The following is a 25,536-nucleotide window of genomic DNA, read 5'->3' on the forward strand; positions in this document are numbered from 1 at the left end:
AAGAACCGTGCCTGACAAATACCCTATAACCAATATAGATCAATGATATTGGGGAATTTGGGAAGAGCCAAATTCTTTTTCAACATTAGACCTCAAGTCTGGATATCACCAGATCATACTCGCTGAACGCGACCGTGAAAAACCGCTTTCTCTCTGTGAACGGGGGGAAATACGAGTTCAAAAGACTCCCCTTTGGATTAAAGAATGCAGCAAGCATCTTCCAAAGAACCATCGACGACATACTGCGAGAGCAGATTGGCAAATTCTGCTATGTTTATGTCGATGACGTAATCATCTTTTCAGAAGATGAGGAATCCCACATTAAACACGTGGATTGGGTCCTAAAAAGCTTATTTGAAGCAAACATGAGGGTCTCCGTCGAAAAATCACGTTTTTTTAAGAAAGCGTGAACTTTCTTGGTTTCATAGTCACCAGCACTGGCGCCACGACGGATCCCGAAAAGGTTAGGGCAATACAAGAGTATCCAGAACCTAAAACACTGTTCGAGGTCAGATCATTTCTAGGCCTCGCAAGTTATTACAGATGTTTCATTAGGGACTTCGCCGCTATAGCAAGACCCATCTCGAATATCTTGAAGGGTGAAAATGGAACAGTCAGTAAACATAGGTCCAGAAATATAAAAGTTCAATTCTCTGAAGTGCAGCAAAGGCGTTTCAGAAATGCGCGATATTTTGTCATCCGAGAAGAATGTAATGCTTAGGTACCCCCCCGATTTTAAGAAGCCATTCGATCTAACGACCGATGCTTCGGCTCACGGCATAGGTGCAGTTTTGTCACAAGAGGTCGTCCTATAACAATGATTTCAAGAACATTGAAGGACAGCGAGGTTAACTATGCAACAAATGAGAGAGAGTTATTGGCCATCGTATGGTCACTTGCCAAGTTAAGGCACTATTTGTATGGGGTGAAAGACATTAATGTCTTCACTGACCATCAACCCTTGACCTTCGCAGTTTCGGAATCCAATCCAAATGCGAAGATCAAAAGGTGGAAAGCGCGCATTGACGAGTCTAATGCACGTATCTTCTATAAACCTGGCAAGGACAATCTGGTTGCGGATGCCTTGTCAAGACAACAGCTCAACGCTGTAAATGAACAAGAGATTGAGTCCTGCGCAGCAACGATCCACAGTGAGGTATCACTTACCAACACCATCGAGACAACAGATAAGCCCTTGAACTGTTTTCCAAACCAAATAGTTATAGAAGAGGCGCGTTTCCCCTTAAAACGAAGTTTTATTCTTTTTGGAAATAAGAAACGCCACTTGGTCAACTATACTTGCGTCGAATCGCTGCTAGACGAGCTCGAAGATGTAGTTTCACCCAAATGCGTGAATGCTCTCCACTGTAATTTACACACGCTTGCAATGATACAAGATACATTGGTTCGAAGATACCCGGCCACAAAGTTCTGGCACTGCAAAAATCGCGTAGTGGACGTATTGGCAGTTGGAGAAAGAAGGGAAATTCTCACGGCCGAACATAATAGGGCCCATAGGGCTGCACAAGAGAATATTAAGCAGGTACTCTCGGAGTACTACTTTCCAAAGATGGCAAAAATAGCCAATGAGATAGTACTAAATTGCAAAACATGTGCTAGGGCTAAATACGATAGACACCCCAAAAAACAAGAGATTGGGGAAACTCCGATACCCTCACATGTAGGAGAGATGTTACACATAGACATTTTCTCCACTGACAGGAAATACTTTCTCACTTGCATCGACAAGTTCTCTAAGTTTGCTATTGTCCAACCGGTCCCTTCAAGAACCATCGTGGATCTGAAGCCAGCGTTAATGCAGCTGATGAATTTTTATCCAAAAGCCAGATCCATCTACTGTGACAATGAACCGTCATTGAACTCAGAGACCATCGTGACTATGCTCGCAAACAACTATGGGGTCAGCATTTCAAATGCACCACCATTGCATAGCATCTCGAATGGACAGGTTGAGCGCTTCACAGCACTCTCTTGGAGCTAGCCAGATGCCTAAAGATCGATAAGGGCATAAGTGACACGGTAGAAGTCATTTTACTGGCTACAACTGAGTACAATAAGTCGATCCATTCGGTCATCGACCAGAGACCAGTTGATGTGGTTCAGGCTCAACCAGATGAGCCACAAGAGAAAATACAAGAAAAGATCAGAAACGCTCAGATGACGCTTAGAGCTAGGGAGAACGCAAATCGGCAGAATAGGGTCTTTGACGTTGGTGACAAAGTTTTGGTCAAGTCCAACCGACGACTCGGAAACAAACTCACACCTTTATGTGATGAGAAGGCCGTGGATGCAGACCTGGGGACCGAGGTCCTCATTAGAGGGAGGGTGGTCCACAAGGACAACCTAAGATGACTCTTGTTTTTTTTTATTTTTAAGCCACTAGGCAAACTTGTATAAGTTAGATATAGTTTTTCAATTTACTGTTAGCCACTTGGCATAGTTTTATTAAACATTTTTGGTGGTGGGCAAACCTTTTAAAAAAAAAAAGGTTGCTAAAAAGAAAGGAAACAACCTTATTTCACAGGTTGGGATCCATAGTACTCCTTTTCTTATCAGTGGCTTCGGCACATGTCACCGACTACTCGCGTGCCAAGTACATTCCCATCATCGACGGCGAAATCTTGATATGGGAAGAATACGCCTACGTTAGGCACTCGGCAAACCTCTCAGAATACGTGCGAATTGTGGAAGAAACGGTCAAATTAATTGACATGTTCCCGCTATCCCACATGAAAAAACTTCTGAGTGTGGACACGGTACATCTACAAGACCTATTGGAGGCGTTAGGCACGCATCATAGAGTCGCCAGAAGTTTAGATTTCCTAGGGTCCATACTGAAGGTTGTGGCGGGTACACCTGATGCCAGGGATTTAGAGCAGACTAGATTTACTGAAAGGCAGCTAGTAAATGCCAACATAGACAGATAGAAATAAACACTAGAGTTCAAGACCAGCTTAACCAGTTGACATTCACTGTCAATAAGATTCTCAAGATAGCCAAAAACTCACAAGTTGACACTAGCCATTTATTCGAGACACTATTGTCTAGAAATAGAATGCTGGTAATGGAGTTGCAAAATTTAATGCTTGCTATTACTCTTGCAAAGGCTAACATTGTTAGCCCAAACATTTTGGACCACTCAGATTTGAAATCAATTTGGCTAGAGGAACCCACCAACACTCCCATAGGAGATCTTATGTCCGTTGCGTCCGTAAAAGTCCTTCAATCCATTAACACTATACATTTTATAATTAAATTCCCAAAGATTAAACAAGCTTGCAGAAAAATTACGATTTATCCTGTCATTCACAAGAATTTCATATTGCGATTGCCTGACAACGTCATAGCCGAATGCGATGGAAAAACCCACACACTGCAGAGTTGCACCGCTTCACCTGGAGCCACCTTTTGTCGTCTGGCATTAGAGAGTTCATGTGCCAAAGAGCTCCATGCAGGTTGGCACGGCACACTGTGAAATCCAGCCGAGCAACCTGGAAATAATCACCCACGTAGATGATGGAATCATCATTCTTAACGACGGGTCCGCAAGGATCCAGGTGGGATAACGGCACTGAAATCCAAGTACACGGCACGCATCTCATTACGTTCGGGGACCGAGTCGCGATCAACGGGACTCTGTTTTACAACCACAACAACGTACGCAATAGAGTCCCGGGCATTGCCAACTCTCCCTTGCTGAACATCACTGCCAGCCAAGATGTCCTCAGCCTCCCTTATCTTCATCGTTTAAATGAACGTAATTTGGAGGAGATACAGCAATTCAAGAAAGACGCCGAACTGATCAAGCTTATCGTGTGGCATTCATCATTGGAGGTATATGCTGTGCTTTAATCTGCATTGGCCTCACCCTTTGGCGGTTCATCGACGCAAGGAAGTCTGCGAAGCAATTACGAGAAGTCGTCGCCGGAATTGGGTCGGCCGAGGGCGGCCTTACACTTGAAGGGGGAGTAGTTAACACATAACATTTAATATAGGGTATTTCATAAGTTTATAATCAACCCTCGCTATCGCGTGTTTCGTAAGTTAAGAAACAGCCCTCGCAATTGCGACACTGCATACTTTGTATCAGCGCGCTATAACTGCAATGGTCAGCGGCGGTAACCAGATACTTTTGTTTACTGCAAGAGTTTCCGTTATTGCCTAAGATTGCTGAGTCGGCTTGCCGACCATGACATTGTGGTGTGATGCGAGTTTTGGCTTAGCTTAAGTGAAATATTCTATGTAGCTAAAAATCAGTTTTGCATTGAAGTTTGAAGAATAAACCCGCACTACTCCGGCACACCGCCGTAATCAAATTGTTATATTTCTGATCATTGCTGAGCCACAAGGCCAGTTAATAGAAAAGGGGGTGAAGTCAAACCCTCCAACATAATCATCATAAGAAGATTATAATTACCCGATCAACGCTGGACCTGCCACCGACGCCTAGCTCATAGCTGGACCAGCAACTTATTGATTAAGACTATAAATACCCGATCAACGCTGGACCTGCCACCGACGCCTAGTTCATCGCTGGACCAGCAACATATTAATTTATACAAAAAATAATAAATATTATGAAAAACTTCAGCACAATAAATAAGAATGCGGCAAGCAAAAAATTGGAAGTAAAAAATTAATTAAACAAAATAATATATATTTAATAGTATATTATGCAATAAAAAACTTCTTCAGAAAAATAAATAAAATTAACAATGCTTCAATTAAATATTTAAGCAATAATAATTTCTGGAACATTCCACAATAATTATAAAACAATAGAACTACAAGAACCTTCAGGATCTTCAGAAAATGCCGAAAGTAAATGCAACTATAAATGAAAATAAATTGACAGACAAAGAATCAACTGAAAAATATATTTTATATAATATTTATAATATTAAAATATATTATATATATATATATGTTACAAATAGCACAAACTATAAATTTAAAAAAAAAACAAATGATGCCCTACTTAAATATATATATATTCTAAACTCATCAAATCAACGAAGCTCAAGTTACAAACAAAAGACATCTTGAAGGAAATACCAATGCAGCTGGAGAATCGATGGCAATGAAGTTCAGATCAGCTACTGACACATGTGACAAGCCTACATCATCTTCAACCAATACTATATCATACATATTTATCAGAGGCATTACGACAATATCTTCCACTTGCACTTCAATTAATTTGTGCCTTTTTTAGTTTCATTTTTCTCTTCAGTTTTGTTGCTGTTTTTTCGTTATGAAAGCTATAAATTTGTTGGTCTAACAATATTCTTGTTAAAAAATTTCCACACAAAAAAAATATATAATTAGTAATGCTTAAGAGAACCACAACCAAAAAAACCAATGTAAAATCGAGAAATTTTAACAATCTATATTGCCAATATCAGGCGTGTTTTTGTTATAGAAATGAATTTGTTATTGATTTAAGTTCGTTTAAAAAAAAAAAAAAGAATTTCGTTTTCATTTTCCAATTTTTAGGATTTCATTTCGGTTTTCATTTATTTCATTCCATTTTTATTTGGTAAGTTTTTGACTTTAATTTTAATTAATTACCTTTTTCTTTGGTTTTTACGAATTTTCAATTGGTAAGTTTTTAGTTTCAAAGTTTATTTTGTTTGTGAGACATTTAAAATTTATTCAGTTACTTAAAATTTTAATTTGGTAAGTCCAAAACCTTATTTTAATATAATTCTCATTTAGTACTTCTGAATTTAATTTTTTAGTATTTATTTCTACTTATTTATTATTTATATTAATTTTTATTCATATGCTATAGTTTATTGAAAATTTTGTTTTATTATTATTTATTTTTAATACCTTTTCTTTATGTTCAATATTACTTTAAAATGTTTATATATATTTTTTGTTTATTTTATTTTTAATCATATTTTATTTTTAATTTCCTTTCTTATTACAATTGACATTATTTGTTTTAAATATGCCTTTTTTATCATTTGAATATTTTAAGTTTTTATGGCTTTTAATTTTTTCAAATCAATTTATTTGTTATTTTTATTATTTATTATCAATTAAATGTTTGTTTTTATTTTTTTTAAATATATATATTTTTTCTATTTATTTAAATAATTTACATTTTAAATAGTAAATTTATTTGTCTTTTTAATTTATGATTTTATTTTTAGTTTTAATTTTATTTTTAGTTTTAATTTTACTTTACACATTTATTTTATACTATGTTTTACTGTTTTAATTTATTTCAAATGTTTTCCCAAAATTCGGTTTTAATTTCCCAATAAATTTATAAAAGAGTTTATTTTTATTCATTTTTGTTTCTTTTGTGAGTTTAATAGAGTTTATTTTTTATTAATTTTTGTTTCTTTTGTGTGTTTATATATTATTATTTTTTGAATGTTTTTTAATTTTCTGTGCTTTTTTTTTAATTTACCAATTTTATTATGTTTAAAATTCTCTTATTTGCAATATATTTTATTTTTATTATATTTAATTAATAATATTTTTTTAAACCTTTGATTTACATTTTTCTTAATGTTTTCTTTTTTATTTCTAATTTATATATTATTTTTGTTCATATTTGTTTTTTTTTTTGTTTTAATAATGATTTATATTATTTTCTTTCGAATTTTTAATAAATATTTTGTTTCTTATGCAGTTATATTTTATATATTTAGTTTTGTCTATTATTTTTTTCCTGTTTTTGCTCAATTTATATTGTTTTTAATTTCATATTTTATATATTTTATTTATTTATTTGCAAAATTTTTATTTTATATTATTATTTACATTATTATTATATTATATTATATTTTTATATTTTTGCTCATTTTGTATTTTATTTAAATTCATATTTTTGTTCTAATAATTTGTTATCTTAATTTACTTTTTATATTTTCATAATTTCTTCAATTTTTTCCTTTCGATTCCGGCCTTACATATTCACTTTATTGCTTAGCTCTAATGAAATATCTAATTGTTTCCTAATTGGGCTTCTCTTTAATGTAATTCATAAGCTTTGTGCGCTTAATGCCGACAAGACCTACTACCTTTTGAATAAACTGTACTTCCAATATAATTTTTGTGTTTTACTGAAATATTTGCGGATCGTTTTTTGAGAATCTTTTGAATTGTTTATTGAGCAAATTGCAAAGTCGTGGGCATAAATACTTTATAATTGTAGCTTAGGAATTAGACACATAAATAGATAGAGATTATGTTAAGCCACGCCTACAAGGCGGCTGCTGCGGTTGCGCGTTTGCAGTCACTGCTGCGCTGCCTTCGCCTGCGCATCCGGGCCAGGATTGGCCTGCGACTCGCTGGGATTGGGCGCCGTTTGGGCCGCAGCTGCTGGCATTTGGGCGCTACCATTACCACCACCATCACCATTTGAGCCGGCTGCATCGGTCGGGCTCTCCGGAACCGCATTGCTGTCCCGGTCGAACAAATAGCTGCCGCCTAGAGGGCGTGGTCGGCCACCATAGGAAGAGCTACAAGGGGCGACAAGAGAGCAAGCCTATCTTAATGATTTTTACAATTCCACCCAGCATCGCATGCTACTAATCTACACAGCTAAACGAAGTCGAAGAGTGGGTGAGGGTCGAAGAGTTATTCAGCTGTGGCCACTCTGCACCCACTGCAACTTACCTCTGTGGATCACGCTCTCTATCTCGACCGCCGCCGCCACCGCCACCGCCACCTGAACTGCTGCTCGCACTACCCGCAGAATTGCTGCTGCCACCAGCAGCACCACCACCACCACCACCATTACTGCCGCCCATTGAACTCTGCTTATCCTGATCGCCCAGATACGTCCAGCCGCCCTGGCCACTGGGCTTGCCCATGACTGTGGTGTGGCCGCCGCGATAGCCGTCGCTGTCGATGGCCGAGGAGGAGACCTTGGTGCCGCGATCACCGTATGGGCAGTTGCTGATCAGGTGGCCGCATGGCGAGGCAGCGCCAGACGATTGGCCGCGTTCGCGATCGTAGACGGGCTGAGCGCCGGAGCGACGATCGTCGTCATCCCTAGCAAAATAATAGCCGCGGCCCGAATTATCGAAGCCCGACTGACCTCTGGGCCGGCGGCAAAAGGCCATTTGGATGGGTGCGTGGGTGCAGTTTAAGTGGGACAGAACAGGACAGTGGGTGAGGTTCAAGTGCAATTAAATCCACAGATTCGTAATTGGCGTAGAGTATCCAGAGTTCATGTTGTTGTGGTGTTTTGTGTGTTAAGTAAACGTAGTTGTTGATCGTGTTGTTGTTGTTGTTGTTGTTGTTGTTGTTGTTGTTGTTTGTGGTATTGTTGTATGTAAGTAGAGAGCAAGAGCGTTAGAGTTGTCAACACAAAAATAAAACTAATAAAAACAAAGAAATAAAAGTAGTAGAGCAGGATAGCGATACCTGTAGGTCTCATCCCATGGACGATAGTTGCGAAAATCATACCTTGAATAGTAGCGATCGTAGGGATCGTATCTGTCATAGCTGGTACGTGAACGATCATAATAACGATCTGCAAATAGAGTTTATTAAGAGCTGCACGGAATTGCAGAGTTACAACGCTACGCACCGCGTGAACTGTCACGATCGCCGTAGTAACGATCTCTGCTATCGTAGCCGGAGTAACTGTAGCCGGAGCCCGCGATCATAGCCAGTCGAGCCACGTCTATAATAATCATCGTATCCTCTGCCCTCGTAGCGATCGTAGGTGCGTGGCGAGTAGCGATCATCGCGACTATAGTATCTATCCGCGTCACGATCTCTGCCGCGATCCTCGTAACGATCATAGGAGTAATACCAGGAGCTGCGCGGCTCGTCTCCACTGCGACTTGAGTAGCCGCTGCCGTAGCGATCACCGTAACGATCGCCGCTGCCATAGCGATCGCCGCTGCCATAGCGATCGCCGCTGCCATAGCTGCTGTAATAACGATCCTCATAGCAGCGCACGCAGCGTGATTGACGACTCTTGCCACTGCCGCGCAGCACCGAGTCCAAGACGCCGGCAGAGCCCGTTGTCACTTGCTTGTCATTGCCAGTGGGCGTGGCGCTGCGCGACTCAGGTCCTCGCGACGAAGCCTGGACACAGACAACGGCCAGGCAAAGCAGCTGCAAAAGAGTTGAGAGTTGTGTTGCGTGATCATTAGCTGATTGTTTATGGATAGATTTCACAGTCCAACGACCAACTGGGCCAAAGCCCTCAGCCTCCAATCATAATTGACGAAAGTACTGGCAAAGTGCTGCTCGAAATACAAAGCGATCATCAGCAGCGTTATTATCATCATTAAAAAATGGACACTCGTCGGCAGCGAGCGTGAAATATGATCAATGGACGGTGCGAGCGAGCGAGCGAGTTTGGCTTTTACCTGCAGCTCGGGCCAGCTAGCTTCGATTATGCAATAATAGAGCATAGATTAGGGCTCAACTGGCGGCCAACACCTCGCGCACACATATGGCAATAGTAATAATAATAAGTTCAGATAATAATAATAGATATATAATTAAAGCGCACAACCAAAAACTCATATTCATATGCATAAAATAGCATTGACATAATTTTATTTTCATTCATGGCTGGAATCATAAAGTTCGCTTGCCCAGCTCGCCCCCTCTCTCTCTCTCTATCTCCATCTCTCTCTCGCTAATCATGAATATATGCTGGCGAGCTGCTCCGCTACGCTTTGCTAGTCAAGCATCAGGAACAACTTCCGCTTGGCGGGGTTGGCTATAACCAAAAAAATATTAAAAAAAAACTCCAACTGGCCAATCGGTGAATCTCGAGTTCGTGACTTCTCGCTGAGTGTGGGCGCTCTTTATTAGAATAATTATACATATATATATTTATTTATATATATATTAGCAAATATTAACGCTCAGCATATTTTGGCAGGGAATTTATGAATAATTTGCCACTTACATAATATTCAACGAAATTTCTATAAATATTACATCATAGAGCGAGAGTTATGCGTGAGTTCTCTACGGACTCATTGCACAATGCGTAGGTCAGCAATAGGATTTTATAATGAGTATTGAAGCTATCTGTCTATATCTATAGACTAGCTTCAAATTCGAAATAAACTAGCTCTAAACTCTGAGCAGAGTCTGTGAGTTATTGAGTGGGGCAATCTCTCTGAACTAGCTCTATATATTTTGATATATCTATGAATCAGTTTAGGTTTATCGGCAGCTTAAAACATCAGAACTAAGTTCACATGAGTTAACTAGTTCTTAATTGATGAGCTTCTTACTTAGAACTAGTTTAAACATGTTAACCTAGCTCCGAAGTTCAATCTATCTATAGCTTTATGAAGCGTACTCTGCTTGATATAGGCTTAGCTTGTTGAGTTTATAGTATATATAGATTATAGCTAGAGTATATCAACTATATATAAAGCTCACTTAATTACTGCTTTGCATAAGCTGTATATAGTAATATATAACTATAATAATAATATATATATAAACTCGTCTATATAAATATGTTTATAGAACTCAGGTAAGGTTAGGTAAGACTGGAAGTAGGTAAGGTTGTTCTAAGTTCTCTTGACTGCTGCGGAGGTTTAGTACTGCCAACTTGTTCCAAGAAAATTTACTTTAAGTGCGCAAAGTATAGATATATATATTAAAAAAAATTTGTGCAAATTTATATTATATATTTATAAAATAAAATTAGCCATTTTATTAGTTTTTCCCTATTTAGGCTGTGATCTCCTTACATAAAGCTAATTTTATATCAACTCAAATCATCCATGCATTACATTTTTATAGCTTTTTATATATTATTGAAATGTAAAGTTTGTTTTTTCTAAATATTCTACTCAGCATCGTGCTGTAAATTCTGGTAAATATTTAAATTATACAAATTTAATTTCAGCATTTGCATATTAGCGTAATATAATATATAATTTAACTGAGGCAGAGTTTTTAATATAATAAATAATACAATAAAAAAAACCATAAAAAATAATTAATTAATTAGCTTGACGTCAGACAAATAATAAAAAATAAATTAAAAAATCTGTAGAAATATGAGTTGGATATCTAATCGCAATATAATTTTTAAAAAATTTCTAGAAATTTATATATGAATACTCAAAGACTAAAAATTTTTACATAGAAATTATTTTTAAAATATTTTATTTTTCATTATATATTTTCTAAATATTTCTTTATTTATAATAACTTTGCTAAAATTGAAAAAAAAATCTGTTCTTTAATATATGAATTTTCAAAAACTAAACTTTTTTAACTAAAATGAATTTTAAATAAATTTTTTTTTTTAATTTTTTAAGCTTTAAAATCTAAATCTGCAGAGACCTCCAAACTTTCTTTGTCTTAAATAAATTTTTAAATATTTTTGAACATTTTTAATTCACAATTTAAGTTTTGTTGTTAATTCTTAACTCACCAATTGCAGCACATGCATTTTGTAGTTTTTATATATTTTTTTTTGGTTCACTCTATTTATCACTTCCACAAATGTTTATTTTCGTAGTCAGGCACGTGCGGAGAGAATTTATAGAGCTGGGCTCTCGAATCCTTGGCGCGATTTCGAACAGGTGATTTGGATTTGTGTATTGCTGGCAACAGAATTGAAAACACGAATGTGCTGCTGAGCTCTGTGGCACGGGTATTTATTTGAATTCGTTGAAACTAGAACCCAAACCGAAACCGAACTCGAAAAACTCACACAGAGAGACGCACTGAAGCGCGATATGGAGCTAGCGGGTGGCGGAGGCTATGCTCTATGTAGATCCAAATAAACTCTGGTATTCGTGGTTGAGGTGTTGGCATTTCGTTGGAGCTGGGGCTGTGGCTGTGGCTGTGGCTGTGGCTGTAGCTGTGACTGTGACTGTGGTTGTGGCGCCGTTTTGTCACTTCACCTGCAACACCTTGGGTGTGGGCCAAAAGCCTGCCTGAATGGGAATCAACACAGAGTCGGAATTGTGAATCAGTTTTCGTGGTTTCATGGTCAGTTTGGCATTCGAAGAATGACAAGAGGATGTTTTGTTGCGCACCCACCTACCTGTCATTATTATTTTTTGGCGGCCAATTAAAACACCTCGATTTTTTCTCGCATTGCGTAATGGTCAAGCGAATTCCTTCCCAGTCTCTGACTCACAATAACTGGATAAATCTTGGATTAAAGGCGTGAAATTAGCATTTGCTAATTGCGCTAGATTCAAATACATTTTTCGGCTCTTACATAACCCAAGACCGTGACCATGAAAAGGGTTTAAGCATAAAGCTTAACAAGACCGCCGGATGGAATCACTTAATAAATGTAGTAGATCTACAGATGACACAGCTGCATGCTCTTCTAAACATAAATAATGAAGAAGTGGATGAATGAGAATTGCATAGAAGGGTGATGTTGAAGTGTGTTATATTTAAGTGGGAAAGAGTTGAGCTTATCAGGAACTAAGGAATGAGTATAAGGAGATGGGATAATAGACGGAAGAGAAGAGATAGAAGAAGAAATGAGAAGTGAACAGAGAAAAGAAGAGAAGTTAGAATGAGAGAAGAAGAGAGATTAAAGAAAAGAGACAGAGGAAAAAAGACAAAAAAGAAGAGAAACTAAAAGGCAAGTAGTGAAATTAGAAAAGAAGTTAATATAGGATAAGAGTAATGAAAGTAGGGAGAACAAATTTAAAAAAAATAATAAATAACACCATGAAGAAGTAGACAAGTGGATGAACATAAAAATATCAAATTTATGCATATAATTTAATTTAAATTAATTAGTTTTTATTTTTCCATCTTTCAAATTTCATTTATCCAAAATAGTTTAAGATCATAGAAAAAATAATATAAAGATATGCCTAATTCAGCTTATGAAAATCGCATAGAAGAGCGGCAAAAATCTAGAAAATAATCTACACAAAATAACTCTAGTTCTATATGAAAGCTCTACAAACAGTTTGCGAAAGTTGTAATGCTCTCGGCTAGAGCAGCGTACTACGAGCATAGTAAAAATATCATTTGAACTTTACGCTAGAGTGAAATAAAAGCCCACAGCTGCTCCTGCGGCTGTTTTTCTTTTTTTTCGGCAGCGTCATCTTCTTCTTCTGCTACGTCGTCTGCATGTGCACTGAACCCCAAATGGAGGTCGTTGGCATTCACTCAACTCAGCTCGCATAAGTCCGCACATCTATAAAATTTACAACGGCGACAAGTTTAATTAAACGATTTAATTTTGTTTATCTAATGCGAGCAGACGCAGTTTATATATGTATGTATATATACACACACATATATATATATATATATATAGGTTCACTATATGATACAATATGCTAAATATGTTTGGTTTGTGTTTCTCGTTTGTTTGTCTTTGTTGTTGTTTAAGATTGCATCTAGTTCGCTTCATGGAAGAACAATTTGTCATACGACTACAGAGTAAAGTTAATTTTAGTTTTAGTTAATTATCTAGGCGTCTAAGAAACAGATTTAACAATTATGCTAGTTCAACGATTGGCTAAATACAAGTTATTGTCACATTGTGGCTAACTAGATTGTAAGCAGTGGCCTGTATTCCAAAAAGATATCACGAGTGGGCCATTGCAGCGGCAATCTCGTCCTGAAAGGCCAGAAAGCCCAGCTGGGCATGAGATGCCTCATTCAATGCGCGCGAACGTATGCAGGCGCGATACTGATCCGCACTAAGTGAACCGGTGCAAATCTGTAAGACAAAAAAAGGAGCGTCAATCAGAATACGTTTGGCCAGAGCTACTCTGTTTGGCTTACCTTGGTGTGCCAGCGATGAAAGATGCCGGGATCTGTTGCCCTTACGATCTTAATTTTTGATCTGACATATTTTCGATAGAGCATCACATCCTCCCCACCCCAGCCAACGATTTCCTCGTCAAAGCCGCGTATTTGCAGGAAATCCGAGCGATATTGGCAGGTCATGCCATAGCCAAAGTCACGCCAGAAGCCAGTATCCCTGGAGATGACCAGCTGCTCCTCCTCGCTGGGCAGAATTTTGCCCTGCAGCGTATAGACAACATGTGGATTGTAGAGGCTAAATACCACGGGATAGTAAACCTAAGAATGGAAAATAGTTAGTCAAGTCGCTTTGCTTTATATTGCCAACTACCTTCTTGCCCGGCGCCGTATTCCAGCGACAACGCTCCAGAAATTTGGCTGTAAAGACAATATCCACATCGCACATGAAGAGCAAAGCATCTTGCATTGCCTTTGCTGCCTGCGGCGGAATGTGCTCGGCGCCCAGTCGTAAGGCTTTGGCTGTAAGGGCAATTATTAGTAGGTTATCTAAGACAGACTCTAGCTGCCACTCACCTCTACTGAATGTTTCATTCAAGGCAACGAGCTGCACACGTTTAGCACCTCCTGCAATTAGCTGGGCTTCCTTAAGTCCCGCCTCGCCAAAGTAGACGACAACCAGGTGCAGGCGCTGATCAGCCAGTTTGTTTAGCCTCTGTACAAAACTGCGAAAGCTGCGCAGTCGTCCAGAGAGTGGCAGGATTACATGTATGATGGGACTGGCAGCCACCTCCGAGAGCTGCACCGTCTGCAGTGGAGCAAAGGGTCGCATGATTAGTGCTTTGCGCACGACATTTGTCTGATGCTTGATGCTCTGGAAATACAACTCATACTGGCTGCCCGTTGTGGGCTCCGTACGGTAAATGCCCTCGACAAAGTCATCCAGCGTGTAGCGGCCCAGTTCGGTGGCTGCGAGTCCTTTGGCTCTGGCACGCGCCGTATGATTGCGATTTAAACTCTCGAGCGCCTTGTTAACAGCCTCCAGGAGATCGCGACGCCTGTAGCCAATGGGCTTCTCCACGACACGCTTGCCCAGACCCAGATCAATAGGATAGACGCGCGTGAAGGTGAAGTGATTAAACGGAATCATCTCGTATTCATTATTGAGGGGCAGCCCGTGAAGTATCTCAGCGGCGCCCACCTGTTTGCGTATGTAGCTGCTGCAGTCGTAGTGATGCGTCAGCGAGGCAATCGTGGTGTCTGACTGGTGCAGATGCGAGTTACTATTGTTGTTGTTGCTGTTGGAGGAGGCTGTGGCGGAGGAGGGGGAGTAGCCACTGCTCTGCAAGGGCAACCGGACCGGTAGTCCATTGTTGCTGCGATTGCTCTGCACGAGCACAAGCTGAGCACGTAGCGTGAGTACCTCGTGCTTGAGACGCTCGATTTCCGCATCCCGAGAGCTCAGTGCATAAGTATAGCCATTTGTCTCGCTGGGATTGGGAGGCGAATCTTTATCCGTTTGTGAGGTCAGCTCATCGAAGCCCCATTTCGTTAGAATGACAATCGAAATAACAGTTACTAGCGCAAAAAGCAACAGGAGTCGCACTAGTAACCTGGAAGCCAGCGAGTTATGCATTTTCCATGTTACATTTGGCAATTATTGCTGAAAAATTATTCATTTTTAAATTATTCGCCATTTAAAAAGTTACAGCGTTGCCGGACTGTCAAATAGTGCGCAAAAATAAGTCTGCGGCGAGCGCAGTTTTATTAACAGCGCTGCTATTCATAGGCTGTAAACGCTGCTCAAATATGCGTCTGCGTTGAACGCAATGTTAATTACATCTCTGTTAGGCTACCAGCAACAAGCACCATTTTTTCATTAACAGCCTGTAAAAATTGTCAAGCAAAACACAACGTTGCCTTACAGATTTTTTTATTAATCAAAATCAAAAGAAAATTAAAAAACCACACATAAAACATTGAAACGGAACAGAAACAACAAAATAAACGCACAACAAGCATATTCCAGGTAAGTGTATTTTTGGCTAAATAGGGCGAGGCCGACAACGCAATGTAAATATTGTGCGTTGGCAGGCGGCTGCGAAAAATTCGACGAGCAACAAGTTTTTTTTGGTGCTGCTAGAGCTGGCACTGCTGTCACTGTTTGCTGCGTCACTGTGAAGAGTCGCGGTTCAGTGGGTCAGCTTAGTTGGTTTGTGGAAGCAACCAAGTCAAATTAACGATTGATGCGCTAATGACAATGGCAATTATTTCCACTATTAACAGCTACACTTCTTATTGTGAACTTTACACAGTGCGCAGTGTGACCAAGCAGCGTTGTACCCATTGCCGCTCATCACTATTTTTGTGCTAGTTCAAGTTCGAAAATTGTATGATTCATAAATGGACAAAATGTTGCATAGATAAGATGTACTTCTACATGTCAATGTAGTTTTTTTGTTGTGTATATTGTTACGAAGTGCGTGTGTGTGTTTAACTTTGTTAATCGCGAATTTTAAGTGTGTGCAGCTCTTGCTTTGCGTATGTGTGTGTGTGCATGCTTATGAGTGATTGCCTGTGCTTGTGTGTGTGTGTGTGTCTGTGCTCACCGCAATTAATTGATTCGTATCTTGAGAATCAAGCGAAATTCTCAGTGCCCCTTAAAATTAATTGGCTGTATAGATATTATATATAGGTATTTCCCTAGTACCTTCAATATGTGCTCCAGCTAGATCGCCTTTACTATATATTTCATCTAAGCCTATCGAACAGTTAGACCTTACATTTAGAACAGACTCTTTCCATATTGTTTTGTATATAATATAAACCAATATTTATTTCCGGTCTCAAATTTGTGATTCAGCTTACTTTGCGATAACTGCAATGTTATTATTATATTTAGCAATATGTATTTAGATAAAAAGCCTTGGCCATACCCTAGCCTAATCTGTGTCACTTTCTCTTGTTCATTCTCCTAATTTTGATTAATGTTGTTCCCCAAAACTGACTCAGACTTAAGAAATCTAATTTAGAATGACTAGCATTGAAAGTAGTTTCTAAACATGCCCTAAATGCCAGGGTATATAGTAGCCAATCAATCAAATTGCCTTTAAAACAAAGAACTTTTTGTTTAATATTTGTTCTTTGCTTATTTCGCAGCGCAGAAAACACACTTAAACAAGCATAAAGATGGAGAATAACGAGGCGCCCGCACCTTCCGGTTCGAACAACAATGAGTAAGTAAAACTGCCAAAAGCTGGATCCAGAGCTAGACGAGCCGCTGCATGGACAATTGAAATAGAAATTGAAAAGCGCAACGCACAAATGCAAGCCCCATATAGTCGAATCGACTTCTGATGTCATAGTATCCAATTATAGTGAATGCATTCCAATCGAATGTTGGGTGCTGGCATTCGTGCGTTGCACTAAGTCGCAGTATTGCTTCCCTGCCGCCACATATATAATATTATACAGTTTTCCCATACTTCCGCCGCCGCCAAATGCCTCGTCATCCAACTACAACTACAACAACGACTCGGCCAACAGCAACAACAATGCGGCACAGAAACGCCTGCAGCAGACACAGGCCAAAGTGGACGAAGTGGTGGGCATAATGCGCGTCAATGTCGAGAAGGTGCTCGAACGTGATCAGAAATTATCGGAGCTGGGCGAGCGAGCCGATCAGCTGGAACAGGGCGCCTCACAGTTCGAACAGCAGGCATGCAAACTAAAGCGCAAGCATGGTGGGCCAACATGAAGATGATGATCATTCTGGGCGTCATTGCCGTCGTCTTGCTCATCATCATAATAGGTAAGACTTATCGATCAGAAGTGATCAAAGCGCTCGTGCTTATGCTTCAATCTTCAGCTAACTAATTGGCTTGTAATGCAACGCTATGCTTAAGTGTATATAATATGTACTTTGATTATTAAGTTAACTGGAAAAGGTTTAATGCGCTTGCCTACACTTTGCTTAACATAGTTTTAAGTAGTATACTAAGTACACACACACACACACACACAAACACGTAATTGTTAACAACTTTCACACAACACATTGCTTAATAATTTTGTATATATTCAGACATAATTGTATAATGGCGAGAAGTAGAGTTCTCTGACAGCAAACTGCACATATTTATACGGCTAATCAGTATTACTAAGTCCATGTATATGTATTGTATACACAGTCTTGATAAGGAGTTGCTTTGTCTCCATGCAAGCTACGTAGTCTGTCAGTCAGGCAGCTTGAAAATACTTCGTTTCTCTCCAGTTTTATATTTCTATCTAGATATTTTAAAATATAATATTTAATGCAATTACACTCACCTCGGGAATTGGCTATGAAAATGCTCTTATCACACATCTGTCACCTGTCTGTCAGCCCGTGCAAAAGATAACTTTTCTGCACTTATTTAACGTTTGTCTGTCTGGGTTATGGTTGAAGTTAATTATTATTGTCGATTTAACTGGCGTGGATAAACGCGCACAACTAACCCCCAATCGATTGCCATCTTTTTTTTTTCAACAATGTTTCATTTTTATTTACTTGCAGTGTCGATTTACAATTGATAAACAAAAGAAAAAGAAAAAGAAAAAGTAAAAAGTATAAGAAAAACATATGCAGCAGGGCAACTTGTTGCGCTTACCCAATACATACGCATAACTCTAAGGCAGCTATCAACATCAACACATACATATACACATACAGCTGTGTGTGTGTGTAGAAAGAACAAAATTTTAGTTTAAGCAAAAAGGTAAAACAATTCGTTGCGTGTGCTCCATGTGCTAATTAGCTGTTTATTTGCTCAGATACTAAGCGAACGATTACTTTGCTAAACGGTCGTGTGTAGTTAATTTTAAGACCCTTGGACTTTGCAACAACAGTAACTGTAAATATATATATATGTATATGTATATATGTGAGACTGTAGTCGGGTACATTAATGTCCAATGAAGTTCTAAGCCCTAATATAAACGTTTCTTTTGCCTGACCTTTTGCAGTGTGTGCTTTGCCCTCGGGCAGCAGCGGCAGCGATCATGCTGCAAAATCCGTTACCGAGGCGCCCCATTAGATGGAGTCGCCCTCCCTCCAACCCGCTAGCACCCGGAATCGAAGTCAACGAACAGCACCTGTATGGCAATTTCTTATGGAGGACTTGCTGCTGCCTTCTTCGTATTGGCCTTAAGCGCAACAATTATATTTAACACAATGAAAACTGTGTCTAAAGCAGAAAAAAAAATAACATAAAACATGTAAAACACTTAACTGATTGTTATATATATACTTTTTAATCCTAAATGTTAAAAAATTCAACATTTTCACATATGTATTGTAACAAATTGATGTAACAACAACAACAGGCACAACGCACAGCTGTGTGTATGTGTGTGTGTGTGCGAGTGAGTGAGGTTTTCCTTATGCATAAAGCAGTCGCTTACTCCGGCACAAATTGAATGTTAACTGTTTCCGTATTTAGTTCAGCTAAGATTACACGCACTTGGCACATGTATTAGAAAATAGTTTGTAACTTAAAGCCACACAACACAACACGCACGCACGCACACAAACACATTTTTTATATGGCTACTATATATGTTTATGGATATATATCTGTATAGATCTATTATACACTTATACACATAAATTTATATATATATTTATATATTTTGTAATTACACCTCTATATGAAATGGCATGTATTTGATATAATTTCGTGGCGAACGTGCGACATAAATTTGCTTGAATGAATCGCGAACATTTTGTGCAGATTGATGTGAAATAGTATTATTTACATATTTATCTACGAACTTTCTGCTACAAATTTTATTCTGTCGCTGCGCTGAAAACTTTTTTTTTGCTATCGATTTTAAGCCACGAAAAACTACGACAAGGACGAAGGCCCAAACACTGAATGGCGAATGAATACGAGCACGAGAAAAGTCGATTACAAACTGGCTTCAAACTGGAGCACAAATCAGGAACACGAGGAAGATCTGCTAATGACTCGTCCTCTGCAACAGCAGCAGCAGCAGGCAACAAAAAGTTCCCAATTTGCATTTGCAATGTTCCCGAACTAAATGTTATGGAGGCAAAGTTTATGTCGCGTGTGTGTGTGCGTGCAACAGCTGTTGTTGAGCACTCATAGGCGCATGCGCTACATGGAAATGGCAACACTGCCAGCCAGGCGACTGGACGCTACCTGAACGATAAGTGCGTTTTGATCAAATCGATGCCAGCTGCTGTCGTCCACACGTAGCTCATGTACAGGGCAAAGATGTTCAAATAATATAGCTGACCGATGAGTATGTGATCGGCGATGTCCTCCGACTGATAAAATTTCGGCTTTCGTATCGAGGCAGCAAATACAATAACAAACTGCAACAGAGGCGAGGCTTGAGCTAAACGAACGTTTTTTCGATATTCCAAATAACACTATGGCAAAAAAGCTCTCAGTTGTATCGAGCTTCAAAGCTAAAGCTCTTTAAATTCAAGTTATTTTATGTAGGACAAGTTTGACTTAAGTTAAAGCTTGATTTTAAGTACGAGATTAGCTTAAAGTCTAATTGTGATGCGAGCCTCGCGGAGCTAGAGTTTATAACTTAAAGCTTGGTTGAGCTTTAAGTAAAAAAAGCTTTAAATGCGTGTGAAGTTGAACTTGTTCTTGACAAATTATCCTATAGCTTTAAGTGATATCGATGTAAATTTGATAAAAGAGCTTTCAGTTCATAAAGCTTTACGTACGCGAAGCTGTGAGATACATCAAAGCTTTAAATTGAAATCCTTTAAGTGATATTTGCTTAAAGCTTGACTGCTACTTTAACAGTTTGCTCAACGTGATATATATAGATTTTTAAGAAGCTAAACTAGAGAGCTTTCAATTCAAACTTTCTTCGAGTGCCTCTAGTGTTATTTGGTAGGAAGTAACGGCACTTACAATATTTGACATGACAGTGTAAATGAAGAGCGCCGGAAACTCGATCGATATATGCTTCATCTCTGCACAGACGATGATGCCAAAGCACGTCAGCACATACATACGCTCACTCCAGCGTATCACATTGTGGCGTGACACCTGTGAAAGGGGGCAGAAGTCAAGCAATAGAATGATCTAAAAGAACACTTGGAATTCACTACGAAGAGTCCACGTTGATGGGCTACAGCGCAGTTGCCATAGATGAAACTAATGGCCATGACAACGAAGGTAAGCGCCCAGGATACGACCAGGGAAATAAATGGAGCTGTCTTAGCGGGCTTCATTATTGAAATGGTATTCACCTCGTACTATAGAAAGGGAGACACAGGAATATAAAGAGTATCCCCACAACTCACTCTCTTGGCTTACCGTCCAGATTCCGACAAATAAACGTATCCATTTCGATTTGCGCTCGAGCATGCTATAAAAGAACACATACAGCTGTATCGATATGAAGCTGACAAAGAAATTCATCAAGCTGACGTAGTAATGCTTGGTGAGAAACCGCTTGAGGGATTCGCTGCGGAACGCATAACATGGAATTAAGATCAACATATATATATAAATGAATTCAGCTCTCTCTCTCGCTCACATCTCCATTATGGCCACGACCTGAACCTGGCCGAACAATAGCATTAATATCGTCACAACATACGTTTGTTTCAGCTTCGTTCTCGCAGTCTGCTGCTCTGGAGTATCTGCGATTTCCATTTGTGGCACGTATTTTTGTACTTAAGCAACTTTTTAATTTGTATAAAGAGTATTAGTGCAAGCAACAAATAGAAAATATAAACAGATTAGACGACGCCAACTCTGACGATGCCTAGATGAAATTGCAGTTGGGAGTGCCCGACTACGAGATACCGTGACTTTGCTTTACTTTGTAGTTAATTGCTTAACAATGCCAGGAGTCAAGCCAGCGACCTCTTGGCAACTGAACTGACTTTGGCGGGAGTCGAACCTGCAGCCTCTTGACAACAAAACTGACTTTGCCTAAAGTCGAACCTGCGTTCCCCTGACAAAAATGCATCTCATTCAATCGCAAAGCGTCGCAACTTTGAGTGATCCAATTTCTGCTTCTCTAACTTACAAGTTAATTATCTATATATTCTATTAAATATGTGGCTCATTTACATTTAGTCTATATTTGCAAGTGAATTTTAAGAATATTTTAAAAATCTAAAAAAAACCAAAATTGTATACGGAATACATAAAACTAGCTGCAAAATTTAAAGACTCTAGCTAAAAGATATAATTTAATAACCGAAGTTCGATAAGGTCTTTAATCGATTGTTATCGATTATTTGAAACAAACTAGACCATTTATAAATTTAGACAACTCAAGAGCCAAAGATCAAAGCTGGACCTGACCAAGAATATTCATGGTCTGCAGTTGCACTTAGGCATTTCCCATAGATATGCATACCTTTATGATATTATAGAACCCTTGTCAATATTTCAAAACAAGTTGGCATTTAATACTCAGCTCTCTCTCTCTCTCCGAGCAGGTTTGCCCTTTCTCGAACTGAAATCAAAAATGCTTTGATCCTTGTGCTATTGAGCATTTAAATTACTAATAATATTCCTAATATCTTTTTTTAGTAACATTTTTTTTACATAAATTCTTCGTATATGTCTAAGAGAGGATAGGAAGCAATTTCAAGAAATGGGGGATGACGCTGGAAGTGAACATAGTCGACGGAAGTTCGTCGCAATCGTTTATCTGATGACTCTGCTTGTGCTACTGGTGGCGCTTGGCCAATGGCTGGCCGTTAGTTTTGTGTAAGTGGAATGAAATAATCCATAGATATGAATATATATATATATAAATATATCGGTTTTGGTCTGTCCATTGTCCAGTGACGCGCTCTGCGATGTGTTTAGAGAATTCGAATTTATCAGCGGCATCTTCTTCACGCTGTCGGTGATATTAGTCCTGATCTTCATATTTTTGGAGAAGGTTCGCGTTATGATCGCTGTGAATTGGATATTGGCGATATTAATTGTGAGTGCATTTCTAGATTTCTATATATATTTATATATATGCACATGATGCCATTGATTGTATAATCCATTAGCTTGAATTCGCCATACTGGGGATATTTGCTCTGGCTGCGCGGACCAGCTGGCCAGAGCTGGTCCTTTGGTTTTTGATATGTGTCCTTTTATTATTCATTGCTATACTCGTAGGCTCGATCCTACCGGTAAGTGGCAAGCTCAGACGGCCAACCAGCTAAGCCTCACAAACCTCTTCCCTCCTCAGCATGACCTGACTCTGGATGTAGTTATATTATTTGTAATATCATTTATATTCCTGATTGTTTCCGTATTTTTGGTGATGTTGCATCTAATGACACTTACAGCCCATTCGATTATCTTGCACCAGCTGTTCGTGAGCATTATTATTCTGACGGTAAGTGTTCAATAACGTTTATATTTTGCTATCATTCTTTCTCTTTCTCTACTCCCTCTTACTTCCAGTTTGTCATGTACCACGCTCAGACAATAAACGGAGGACGCTTTGCGGAACTGAGAGTAAACGATTATCTACTGGCAGTCATCATACTCTTCTACGATTTCATTGTGATATTCTTGTTAACATTTTACGCGCAAGTCCATTATCCGATAGTTAATCTGAACCCCCAGACGACTACGGAAGCCCCAGGAACGACAACTCCAGCAGGGGAGCCACCAGCAGATGCTCGCGCCGCCTTCCGCATCTTCTAACAATGCTCTCAGCGTTGAAATTCACTTTGCTTTCCAAATATTCCATATAGTTTACCGTACCGATTGTATTCAATTTAATAATCTGTAAAATAATTGAGCTCATTTATTAAACATTCAGTAACGACCCAACTCGCAATGTTCGATTATTTTTATCCTTGTGCATTATGAATATGGATATGAATATGAATAAAAAATGTGATTGTGAATGTGAATGTGAATGTGAATGTGTATATGAATATAAATATGAATATGAATATGAATATGACTATGAATACAAACATGTGACTGTGCATGTGACTGTGCATCTGCACTCTGCCTCTGCCTCTGCCTCCTCTCTGCCTCCCCCCCTGTGCCTGTGCCTGTGCCTGTCCGTGTGCCTGTGCCTGTGCCTGTGCCTGTGCCTGTGCCTCTGCCTCTGCCTCTGCCTCTGCCTCCCCCCCTGTGCCTGTGCCTGTGCCTCTGCCTCTGCCTCTGCCTCTGCCTCTGCCTCTGCCTCTGCCTCTGCCTCTGCCTCTGGCTCTGCCTCTGCCTCCCCCCTGTGCTTGTGCCTGTGCCTGTGCCTGTGCCTGTGCCTGTGCCTGTGTCTCTGCCTCTCCCTCTGCCTCTGCCTCTGCCTCTGCCTCTGCCTCTGCCTCCCCCCCTGTGCCTGTGCCTGTGCCTGTGCCTCTGCCTCTGCCTCTGCCTCTGCCTCCTCTCTGCCTCCCCCCCCTGTGCCTGTGCCTGTGCCTGTGCCTGTGCCTGTGCCTCTGCCTCCCCCCCTGTGCCTGTGCCTCTGCCTCTGCCTCTGCCTCTGCCTCTGCCTCCCCCCCTGCCTGTGCCTGTGCCTGTGCCTGTGTCTCTGCCTCTCCCTCTGCCTCTGCCTCTGCCTCCCCCCCTGTGCCTGTGCCTGTGCCTGTGCCTCTGCCTCTGCCTCTGCCTCTGCCCCCCCCCCCTGTGCCCGTGCCTGTGCCTGTGCCTGTGCCTCTGCCTCTGCCTCTGCCTCCCCCCCTGTGCCTGCCTGCCCCTGTGCCCCTGTGCTTCTGCCTCTGCCTCTGCCTCTGCCTCCCCCCCCTGTGCCTGTGCCTGTGCCTGTGCCTCTGCCTCTGCCTCTGCCTCTCCCTCCGCCTCTGCCTCTGCCTCTGCCTCTGCCTCCCCCCCCTGTGCCTGTGCCTGTGCCTGTGCCTCTGCCTCTGCCTCTGCCTCTGCCTCCCCCCCTGTGCCTGTGCCTGTGCCTGTGCCTCTGCCTCTGCCTCTGCCTCTGCCTCTGCCTCTGCCTCTGGCTCTGCCTCTGCCTCTGCCTCTGCCTCTGCCTCTGCCTCCCCCCCCTGTGCCTGTGCCTGTGCCTCTGCCTCTGCCTCTGCCTCTGCCTCTGCCCCCCCCCCCCGTGCCCGTGCCTGTGCCTGTGCCTGTGCCTCTGCCTCTGCCTCTGCCTCCCCCCCTGTGCCTGCCTGCCCCTGTGCCCCTGTGCTTCTGCCTCTGCCTCTGCCTCTGCCTCCCCCCCCTGTGCCTGTGCCTGTGCCTCTGCCTCTGCCTCTGCCTCTCCCTCCGCCTCTGCCTCTGCCTCTGCCTCTGCCTCCCCCCCCTGTGCCTGTGCCTGTGCCTGTGCCTCTGCCTCTGCCTCTGCCTCTGCCTCCCCCCCTGTGCCTGCCTGCCCCTGTGCCCCTGTGCTTCTGCCTCTGCCTCTGCCTCTGCCTCCCCCCCCTGTGCCTGTGCCTGTGCCTCTGCCTCTGCCTCTGCCTCTCCCTCCGCCTCTGCCTCTGCCTCTGCCTCTGCCTCCCCCCCCTGTGCCTGTGCCTGTGCCTGTGCCTCTGCCTCTGCCTCTGCCTCTGCCTCTGCCTCTGCCTCTGGCTCTGCCTCTGCCTCTGCCTCTGCCTCTGCCTCTGCCTCCCCCCCCTGTGCCTGTGCCTGTGCCTCTGCCTCTGCCTCTGCCTCTGCCTCTGCCTCTGCCTCTGCCTGTGCCTGTGCCTGTGCCTCCGCCTCTGCCTCTGCCTTTCCCCGTGCCCCTCCCCCTGCCCCTGCCTCTCCCTCTCCCTCTGCCTCTGCCTCTGCCTCTCTCTGCCTGTGCGTTGCCTTTCTCCGTCCCTGCCTCCCGGCTTGCTCTCTCTCCTTTTTGCTTGTT

At 41.0% G+C, this 25,536-nt stretch overlaps 4 protein-coding genes and 1 pseudogene across 8 annotated transcripts; 2 read left to right on the forward strand and 3 right to left on the reverse strand.

The window, feature by feature from the left end:
* Positions 1-7,172: 7,172 nt before the first annotated feature.
* On the reverse strand, positions 7,173-9,287 carry LOC111605713 (loricrin). Its single transcript, XM_023324403.2, is given in 6 exon segments — positions 7,173-7,502; positions 7,660-8,085; positions 8,455-8,521; positions 8,579-8,648; positions 8,650-9,152; positions 9,236-9,287. Coding segments are annotated over 6 exon segments (1,344 nt in total). The 3' UTR covers positions 7,173-7,276.
* Positions 9,288-13,318: 4,031 nt separating this feature from the next.
* Positions 13,319-19,563, reverse strand: LOC111599136 (chondroitin sulfate N-acetylgalactosaminyltransferase 1). Of its 2 annotated transcripts, none has more exons than XM_023314819.2 (5): positions 19,547-19,563; positions 14,311-15,397; positions 14,108-14,256; positions 13,756-14,055; positions 13,319-13,690 (listed from the first exon to the last, which is right to left on the reverse strand). In XM_023314819.2, the coding sequence occupies exons 2-5, from the start codon at positions 15,368-15,370 to the stop codon at positions 13,556-13,558; spliced, it is 1,644 nt and encodes a 547-aa protein (XP_023170587.2). In that variant the 5' UTR covers positions 15,371-15,397; positions 19,547-19,563; the 3' UTR covers positions 13,319-13,555. The 2 variants fall into 2 exon arrangements, with proteins under 2 accessions (XP_023170587.2, XP_023170507.2); XM_023314739.2 differs by lacking the exon at positions 19,547-19,563 and adding an exon at positions 18,064-18,283.
* Positions 15,588-18,995, forward strand: LOC115482837 (annotated as a pseudogene).
* LOC111599292 lies at positions 19,348-21,532 on the reverse strand. Of its 4 annotated transcripts, none has more exons than XM_023315087.2 (5): positions 21,367-21,532; positions 21,081-21,231; positions 20,870-21,019; positions 20,673-20,810; positions 19,348-20,113 (listed from the first exon to the last, which is right to left on the reverse strand). In XM_023315087.2, exons 1-5 carry the CDS (start codon positions 21,420-21,422, stop codon positions 19,934-19,936), a joined length of 675 nt encoding a protein of 224 aa, XP_023170855.2. In that variant the 5' UTR covers positions 21,423-21,532; the 3' UTR covers positions 19,348-19,933. The 4 variants fall into 4 exon arrangements, with proteins under 4 accessions (XP_023170855.2, XP_023170699.2, XP_023170778.2 ...); XM_023314931.2 differs by having other exon boundaries at positions 21,304-21,531; XM_023315010.2 differs by having other exon boundaries at positions 20,873-21,019; positions 21,304-21,530.
* A 712-nt stretch (positions 21,533-22,244) lies between these two features.
* On the forward strand, positions 22,245-23,562 carry LOC111604797. The gene is made up of 5 exons (XM_023323017.2): positions 22,245-22,493; positions 22,572-22,716; positions 22,790-22,915; positions 22,975-23,124; positions 23,193-23,562. The coding sequence occupies exons 1-5, from the start codon at positions 22,378-22,380 to the stop codon at positions 23,436-23,438; spliced, it is 783 nt and encodes a 260-aa protein (XP_023178785.1). The 5' UTR covers positions 22,245-22,377; the 3' UTR covers positions 23,439-23,562.
* Positions 23,563-25,536: the final 1,974 nt, after the last annotated feature.

The sequence above is a fragment of the Drosophila hydei genome, unplaced genomic scaffold (genome assembly GCF_003285905.1).
Source record: "Drosophila hydei strain 15085-1641.00,03,60 unplaced genomic scaffold, DhydRS2 tig00000108-arrow-arrow-pilon, whole genome shotgun sequence".
NCBI lineage: Eukaryota > Metazoa > Arthropoda > Insecta > Diptera > Drosophilidae > Drosophila > Drosophila hydei.

What these genes read in the sequence shown, in the direction of transcription:
- LOC111599136 (XM_023314819.2), bottom strand. Translation starts at nt 15,370, where the DNA reads ATGCATAACTCGCTGGCTTCCAGGTTACTAGTGCGACTCCTGTTGCTT. An exon ending in ATACGGCGCCGGGCAAGAAG is followed by an intron (nt 14,056 to 14,107) that starts GTAGTTGGCAAT and finishes TTCCATTCTTAG; the next exon opens with GTTTACTATCCCGTGGTATT. An exon ending in TTCATCGCTGGCACACCAAG is followed by an intron (nt 13,691 to 13,755) that starts GTAAGCCAAACA and finishes TTTGTCTTACAG; the next exon opens with ATTTGCACCGGTTCACTTAG.
- LOC111599292 (XM_023314931.2), bottom strand. Translation starts at nt 21,422, where the DNA reads ATGGAAATCGCAGATACTCCAGAGCAGCAGACTGCGAGAACGAAGCTG. An exon ending in GTCGTGGCCATAATGGAGAT is followed by an intron (nt 21,232 to 21,303) that starts GTGAGCGAGAGA and finishes TGCGTTCCGCAG; the next exon opens with CGAATCCCTCAAGCGGTTTC. An exon ending in ATCAACGTGGACTCTTCGTA is followed by an intron (nt 20,811 to 20,869) that starts GTGAATTCCAAG and finishes CCCCTTTCACAG; the next exon opens with GTGTCACGCCACAATGTGAT.
- LOC111604797 (XM_023323017.2), top strand. Translation starts at nt 22,378, where the DNA reads ATGGGGGATGACGCTGGAAGTGAACATAGTCGACGGAAGTTCGTCGCA. An exon ending in TGGCTGGCCGTTAGTTTTGT is followed by an intron (nt 22,494 to 22,571) that starts GTAAGTGGAATG and finishes TCCATTGTCCAG; the next exon opens with TGACGCGCTCTGCGATGTGT. An exon ending in GGATATTGGCGATATTAATT is followed by an intron (nt 22,717 to 22,789) that starts GTGAGTGCATTT and finishes ATAATCCATTAG; the next exon opens with CTTGAATTCGCCATACTGGG.